At 45.0% G+C, this 8,407-nt stretch overlaps 1 protein-coding gene across 1 annotated transcript in view; it reads left to right on the top strand.

Moving 5' to 3' along the window:
• Positions 1–201: 201 nt before the first annotated feature.
• The window catches only part of LOC143986794 (uncharacterized), a 94,023-nt gene continuing 85,817 nt past the window's right edge, over positions 202–8,407 (top strand). The window contains exons 1-2 of the mRNA XM_077485201.1: positions 202–279; positions 3,095–3,395. Of these exons, the coding sequence (XP_077341327.1) occupies positions 222–279; positions 3,095–3,395 (359 nt within the window). The 5' untranslated portion in view covers positions 202–221. The remainder of the gene's footprint in view (positions 280–3,094; positions 3,396–8,407) is intronic.

The raw sequence follows: 8,407 nt of genomic DNA, 5'->3' as shown, positions 1-8,407 counted from the left end.
GCTATATGATCCGTTATATAAATACCCTAGTATCATCAATTAACATGTGATGTGCCCTATCCATTCCTTGTTATGTAAAATCTCTCCAGCAGGGACTCAGATAAAAGCTAAATTTTAATAGAATTGATGGGTTTGGACTTCCGAAAATGTTTTTGTTGCAAGATAAAGGTTTGATTGTTTTCTGTTTGCATTCCTTTAGGTGTATCCACAGCATCATAAGAATGATATTTCTACAGTCTGCTGCCCTCTTGTGGACTGTCTTTGGAGTTACTGCCGAATGTAAGAACCAAGAATAATATACAGTACAGCTATCATGATAGTGACTTTGTCCCCAGCACAAAGTCATAAGCAAGCCCTTTTCTGATGGCCAATGTCTTGATACACTTCATTGTTACCTCTCCCCGGCTTCTGTAGGTATTTAACCCTTCTGCGTAAGTTGAATACTTATGCAATGCGCCTGTCTATTATTCTTTGTTGAGAAAGTTGTTCTTAATGTTACTTGTGGGATATTTATTAGTTTGCCAAATATGTTCGAGGGATACAGGGGCTATATTGGTAAATTTATTTAACGGTAACTTGTGAGCTTAGTGTTGTATTTTTTGTCCTTTTTATTTGTTGCTATTTGTTTACATTTTTCTTTTTTTTTTATATTTTTAGTTCTTTTATTTGCATGATAGTATGCCTCTATGTTATTCTGTACTTGTAAAGAAAAAAAATCTCTAAATAAAATTTGATTAAAAAAAATAAAAGTATACTTGTTCCCCACACTGCACCCAGTGGCATTGATTTACTAAAAGAAAGCAAGCTGTTAATTTAGCAAGGGAGCTTTCCCTGAGGTTAGTGAATGAGATGAAGGTCGGCTGGCTTCCATCATCAAAATATTTATTTTCTCTAGACTGGGAAGGAAAACTGTACTGGGTGGGCTGTACTGAGGGGTTAGGAAGGGAGGGGGGTCTGTACCGGGAGGGGGTCTCTACTCAGGGGATCTGTATGGGGGGGGTACTGTGCTGATGGTTTTGGCTGGGAGGGGGGACTATACTTAAGGGGGTCTGTGCTAAGGGGTTAGAATGGGAGGGTGTTTTGTACTGGGTGGTCTGTACTGAAGGGTTAGGATGAGCGGAAAGTTTTACTGGGAGGGGGTCTCTACTCAGGGGGTCTGTATGGGGGGGTACTGTGCTGAAGTTTTCGGCTGGGAGGGGGGACTATACTTAAGGGGGTCTGTGCTAAGGGGTTAGGATGGGAGGGTGTTTTGTACTGTGGGGGGTCTGTACTGAGGTGTTAGAATGAAAGGGGAGTTGTCCTGGGGGCTGTACTGAGGGGTCAGGATGGGAGGGGGATTTGTACTGGGTGGGTCTGTACTGAGGGGTTAGAATGAAAGGGGAGTTGTATTGGGTGCTGTGCTGAGGGGTCAGGATGGGAAGGGGATTTGTACTGGGGGGTCTGTACTGAGGGGTTAGAAGGAAAGGGGAGTTGTACTGGGGGCTGTATTGAGGGGTCAGGATGGGGGGGGGGGATTTGTACTGGGTGGGTCTGTACTGAGGGGTTAGAATGAAAAGGGAGTTATATTGGGTGCTGTGCTGAGGGGTCAGGATGGGAAGGGGATTTGTACTGGGTGGGTCTGTACTGAGGGGTTAGAACGAAAGGGGAGTTGTACTGGGGGCTGTACTGAGGGGTCAGGATGGGAGGGGGATTTGTACTGGGGGTGGTCTGTACTGAGGGGTTAGGAAAATAGGGGGGGGTCTGTACTGAGGGGTTAGGATAGGAAGGGGGTCTGTATTGAAGGGTTATAATGCCAGGGGGGTTTGTACAGGGGGTCTGTACTGAGGGGTTAGAATGAAAGGGGAGTTGTATTGGGGGGCTGTACTGAGAGGTTAGGATAGGAGGGGGTCTGTATTGCAGGGATAAGATGGGAGGGAAGATCTGTACTAAAGGGTCTGTATTGATGGGTTAGCACCCTTCTCTTTTTATCTACACTTTATTGACTCACTAAATAAAGACCGGCAACCTAACACCACATTATCATTCACTATATTAGGCACAGTGTTTGCACCCCCACTTCTTCTTCTGTACTGAGGGTTTAGGATAGGAGGGAGGTCTGTATTAAGAGGATAGGATGGGAGGGAAGATCTGTACTTGGGGGTCTGTATTGAGGGGTTAGGATGGGAGGGTGCTTTACTGGAAGGAGGGTCTGTACTTAGGGGATAGGAGGGATGGGAGGGTCACCCTGGGGAGCTGTACTGTGGGGTTAGGATAGTTAGGGAGTCATATTGGGGTGGGGTCTGTATACTACATAGTTTAGGATAGGAGGGTTTTTCCTGAGGAGGGTCTATATCAAGAGTTAGGCTGGAAGGAGGGCCTGTACTGGGGGGTCTGGACTGGTGTGAGACTAGGAGTTGGGGTCTGGACTTTGGTTGGTATTCACTGAAGAGTTAGGTTTGGAAGGGAGTCGGTACTAAGGTGGTGGGCTGGATGGGGGGATTCTGGGCTGTGGGGGAGGATCTGTACTGGGGGGGCATTGGGGCTTTGGGAGAAGTGTACTGGCAGGAGGGGGGGGCATTTTTGGTTGTATTATGTGTAGTGGCCTCTGAGTTACACTATCCTGAGCCCTAAACTCTGAGCAATACTGGGGTGTGTGCTGTGTATACAGTGAGTAGGCTCAGATTTCATTTAACCATAGTTCTTTAAGCCCATCTTATTGTGCAATTTGGCCCCACTTCTGGTGCTTTATTCCTTTACTTATTTTTTGTGTTGGTGCAGGAGGAGTTGCAAAAAAAAGGATCAACCTCAAGTGCCAGATATGCTAGGTACGCCACAGCATGATTGGTATTCTTTGCAAAGTGGCATTTCGCCACATTCACTAAGCTCTGGGGAAAATTCCCTTGCAAAGTTGTAATTTCCCTTGTAAAGAGAACAACCTATTTATTTTAGTAAATCAACCCTAGGGTTTCCTCCCACTGACTCCTACCCCCTATAGCCATGTATGAGTAGGCAGGAACCACTGCTTGGGTATGGAGAAGCAGGTGTGCGTCATTCTGTCTATCTTACTATGTTTGTATACTGAATAATATTTGTATCTGTTCACTTATGTTCTCAGATATGAATGCGGCCCTCCGAGGTCGGGCAACTCAGTCTACAATTTTACGAAGTTCAAACAGCGGCTATCAGTCAGCAGCAATAAATGCAATAGATGGTAACCAGGACTCAGACTTTTCCCACGGTTCCTGCTCCCATACACATAATGACCCATCTCCTTGGTGGAGGGTGGACCTGCTGACAGCTTACAGAATCAATCACATCAACATTACTAACAGAGGGGACTGCTGTGCTGAAAGACTGAACGGTGCTGAAATTCTCATTGGAAATTCTCTGTCCAACAATGGAAATGATAATCCCAGGTGAGGTTGGGTTTAGCCTACACTCTTCCACATATATGAAATGGTGAAATCCTCCACCACAATAAGAAAAAACTCCTACAGGCAAAAATCTCAGAATTGCACTGAGTACAGCTAAACTCCTCATCGTAAATTAAATGCCAGTTGGAATCACAGGCTAATAACAAAGTTCTAGTCCGCTTTTCATTAACCACTGAAGACCAGACCTCTTTCTGACACTTTTTGCTTTAAGTAAAAATCAGTATTTTTTGCCAGGAAATTCAAACAGTATATATATATTTATTTAGCAGAGGCCCCAGAGAATAAAATAGTGGGTCTTGCAGTTTTTTTTTATGTCACATAATATTTGCACAGTGGCTTTTCAAACATATTTTTGGAAAAAAAACCTTCCCAACCACTGTCGTTTGTACAGTGACAGTGCACAGCACAGTTTACTGTATTACAGGGATGAGCCAAACACCCGCCAGTTCGGTTCGCAGCAGAACATGCGAACAGGCAAGGAATTTGTGCGAACACTCAAACACCGTTAAAGTTTATGGGACAGGAATATGAAAAATCAAAAGTGCTCATTTTAAAGGTTTATATGCAAGTTATTGCCATAAAAAGTGTTTGGGGACCTGGGTCCTGCCCCAGGGGACATGTATCTATGCCCAAAAAAGTTGTAAAAACTGAAGTTTTTTTCGGGAGCAGTGATTTTAATAATGCTTAAAGTGAAACAATAAAGATGGAATATTCCTTTAAACACCGTGCCTGGGGGGTCTACTTAGTCTGTCTGTAAAGTAGCGCATCTTTCCCATGTTTATATTATGACCACAGCAAACTGAAATTTCTAAAGGAAAAAATTTAATTTAAAACTGCTTGCGGCTGTAATGTATTGTCGGATCACAGCAATATAAATAAAAATACCAAAAATGCAAAAAAAAAATGTCGTGGATGTCCCCCCAAATCCACACCAGGCCTTTCCGGTCTGGTATGGATATTAAAGGGAACCCTGCACCAATTTTCTTTAAAAAATGGTGTGGGGTCACCCAGGCACTATATACTCTTATACACGCTGCAGAAAATTAGGCCTTTGGTTTTGGTTGCACTGTAAGCCCTCACAGTTACTCTTGTTGGGCACAGGAATAGGTGTTGAAATATTATATCAAAAATTGTAATTACATGCCCCTGTTAAAAAGGGGCAATACAAAATGGGACTTGGGTGGTGGTGGTGCCACAATACTGTAATCCCTCACAAATACTCTTGTTGGGCACAGGAACGGGCCCTGCTGTGAAATATTGGATCAAAAATTGTAATTACATGCCCCTGTTAAACAGAAACAAGCAGAACAATTGGGCCTTGGGTGGTGGTGCCCTAAACCAAAAATATTGTTGGAAGCTAGCATCATCAGGATTGAGGAGGAATAGGATAGTCAGCATAGGCAGTCTTCATCCACATCCATAGCAAATTCAATCAGATACATCAGCATCAGGTGCTTGATAGCTGCTGATCGAAGACTGATTCATTATTAGGAATTTGAGCCTATCAACAGAGTCTGTGGACAGGCGTACTCTTTGATCCTTTACAAAGCCTCCAGCAGCACTGAATGTGCATTCAGAAAGCACGCTGGACGCAGGACAGGCCAGTAGCTCAATTGCATATTGAGCAAGTTCTGGCCAGTGGTCCATCCTCAAGACACAGTAACCCTGTGGATTCTCTGTTGGAAAGGTCTCCAAGTCTACTCTTGCCCCTCGATATTCCTGCACCATATAATGCAGACGCTGGCGATGGGTGCATGCATCCTTCGTCAGTAGCCACTGGCGTGGCAAAAAGAGGCCAAGCTCCCCTGACCCTGTCCTGGTGCCATACTTGCACAGGTACTCATTGATGGTCCTCTGCTGTGTGTGCAATTGCTTCAGCATTGCCAACAATGAGTTCCACCTGGTGGGCATGTCACAAATGAGGCGGTTGTTGGGCAGGCTGCATTCCCTTTGAATGTCAGCCAGCCGAGCACTGGCATTGTATGACCTGCGAAAAATGACCAGACTTTTATGGCCTGCCTCAGGAGATCCTGTAAGCCTGGGTACCTGCTCAAGAACCGCTACACCACCAAATTCAGGATGTGTGCCAAACATGGAACATGGTTCAAGTGTCCCTGTCGGAGGGTGGAGAGAAGGTTGGTTCTCAGTCACATACAACCTTTCCTGGCTGAAGCTGGCGTGGCGTTAACCCACCTCTGAGCCTGCCCCTGCAGAGCTGACAGAATCTCTGCTCCAGTATGGCTCCTGTCCCCTAGGCAGACCAACTCAAGCACTGCATGGCATCTTTTAGCCTGACTGCTTGCGTAGTCTCTTGAACACTTATGGAGCACCGCTGTTTCAGAGGACAAATCTGCAGAAGAGGCAATAGAGGAAGAAGTGGCAGAGTCATCACTAGCATTTTGGAGGCATGGTGGCGGAACAAGCTCCAACAACACTGAACCCTGTCCTGCATCCTTCCTAGCTGTCAGCAGAGTTACCCAGTGTGCCATAAAGAAAAGGTAACGTCCCTGCCCATGCCTGCTGGACCATGAGTCAGCGGTACTTTTATTACTATTATTATTATTATACATGTATTTATATAGTGCCAACATGAACCTTACTGCTGACCGCCCTGTCCAACAAGGTCAAAGCATTGCCTTCCACATGCCGATAGAGAGCCGAAATGGCCTTCCCTGAAAAGAAATGGTGTTTTGAAACCTGCCACTGAGGTACAGCATATTCCACAAATTCACGAAAGGGGGCAGAGTCTACCAGCTGAAAAGGCAGCAGTTGCAGTGCTAGCAAATTGGCCAAGCTAGCATTTAGACCCTGAACATGTGGACGGCTGGGACTGAATTTCTTTTTACGGTTCAGCAACTGGGGTAGGGAAATTTGCCTGCTAAAATCATCAATTGGTGGTGTACTTCTAGCAGATTGGCTGCAAGTACTTGAGACACCTATTGCTATACCTTCAGTCCTCTCAGTGCAAGTTTTTGAGAGGACTGGAGGTATAGTAGGGTTGGAGATCCCAGATGAGGAGCAAAGAGAAGTCTGCCTTTTTCTTAGATGTGGGTCTTTCAAGTGCTGTTGCCAACGGACTGCATGGCAGGTCGTCATATGTTTGGTGAAGCATGTGGTGCCCAAACGGCTGCTGTTCTGGCCATGCGTGATCTGCTTTAAACATAGGTTGCAAACAGCAATGATGCAATCTGCTACACACGTGTTGAAAAAAGCCCACACCAAGGAACTTTTAAATGTCAGTGGGGAGTCAGCAGCGCCCTGCACCTGTGGAGCTCTTCAGTGTGATGCAATAGGGTGGCTGCCCATAAACTGCCCCCTAGAGGACATTCTGCCTCGTTAGAGTTGTGCCTCCTCTTCCTCTCTTTTCTCAGGCACCCAAGTACAGACAGTGACCTCATCATCCTCTCTCTCCTCATCACTGGAGCAAAGTTGGCAGTATGCTGCAGCTGAGGGATTATAACTGCCAGTTTCTTGTCCTTCTTGGGCACCCCCTCTCTCTCTAGGCACACTTTACTCTCTTCCTCAACCTGGGAACCAACATTGGAGCCTTCAAATTGCTGCACATCCTCCAGCAGCATGTATCGGACACTGTGGTTGAATAATTATGGGGACTCCTCCATTCATGATGGTGGGGCTACGGAAGGAGTGACTGTGGACAAGGGGCCGGTGGAATAGGCCACTTTGGCATCTGCGTTGGAAGGCAAACTACTCTGAGCCTGGGTGACAGAGGATGAGGATGGATTTTTTATCCACTCCACCAGCTCTTCTGCATGTTGTGGCTCAATAACACAGCCAGCATCAGAAAAAAAGGAAAAGTGTACCTCACGGTCACCTGCAGAGGATGCACCATGTCCACAACCACCACTGTTGACTGTAGACACAGAGGCAGCTTGCCCCCTTTTAGTGGCCTGTGAGCATCTGCCTCTCCTTGGTGGCCTTCTGGACATGATGGATTTTTTGTTTTGCAACACCACACTACACTGTATTAGATACTGTACTACAGCTGCACTGTATTGTGTACTGTGTACACCACCAGCAGTGTAGTAGAAACTGTACACACTGTATTAGATACTGTGTACACCGTCTGCACTGTATTAGACACTGTACTATGGCTGCACTGTATTGCGTACTGTGTACACCACCAGAAGTGTAGTAAAAACTGTACACACTGTATTAGAAACTGTGTACACTGCCTGCCCTGTATTAGAAACTGTACAATGGCTGCACTGTATTTTATACTGTGTGCACCACCAGAAGTGTAGTAGAAACTGTACACACTGTATTAGATACTGCTTACACCACCAGAAAAGTAGTAGAAACTATACTCACACTGTATTCGATACTGTGTACACCATCTGCACTGTTTTAGAAACTGTACTACGGCTGCACTGTATTTTATACTGTGTACACCATCAGAAGTGTAGTAGAAACTGTACGCACTGTATTAGATACTGTGTACACCGTCTGCACTGTAATAGAAACTATACTATGGCTGTACTGTATTGTATACTGTGTACACCATCAGAAGTGTAGTAGAAACTGTGCACACTGTATTAGATACTGTGTACACTGCATGAAGTGTATTAGAAGCAGTATACCACCGAATGCACTGTATATATAGGCTACACTGGATGCAGAGTATATATATATATATATATATATATATATCAAGACTGTATAACTGAATAACCTAATAAAAATAGTGTAGCGCTTCAATAGTGATAGATGTAGTCAACATAAATTATAAGGATAATCATATAACAGAGATCATATAAATGATATAGATGCCTAGAGAAAAAAAGTCCAAAATTGGGCACACATTCCACAATGTAGCTGGCACGGGGGTGACCGAACCGTCACAGAAGAGGAAGGAATCACACTAGGCGAATGTATTCATGTGAATCTGCTTGACTAAAAACATCAGGGAAAGTAGATAAATACTTCTTACCAATTCTGTTGGACTCACACAGTCGTATGACAGTTGAGTCTGAAAG

Source organism: Lithobates pipiens, unplaced genomic scaffold, assembly GCF_037356315.1.
Source record: "Lithobates pipiens isolate NorthernLeopardFrog02 unplaced genomic scaffold, aLitPip1_a1.2 Scaffold_18, whole genome shotgun sequence".
In the NCBI taxonomy this organism is placed as follows: Eukaryota; Metazoa; Chordata; class Amphibia; order Anura; family Ranidae; genus Lithobates; species Lithobates pipiens.
This window is presented reverse-complemented; position numbering and strand designations above follow the sequence as displayed.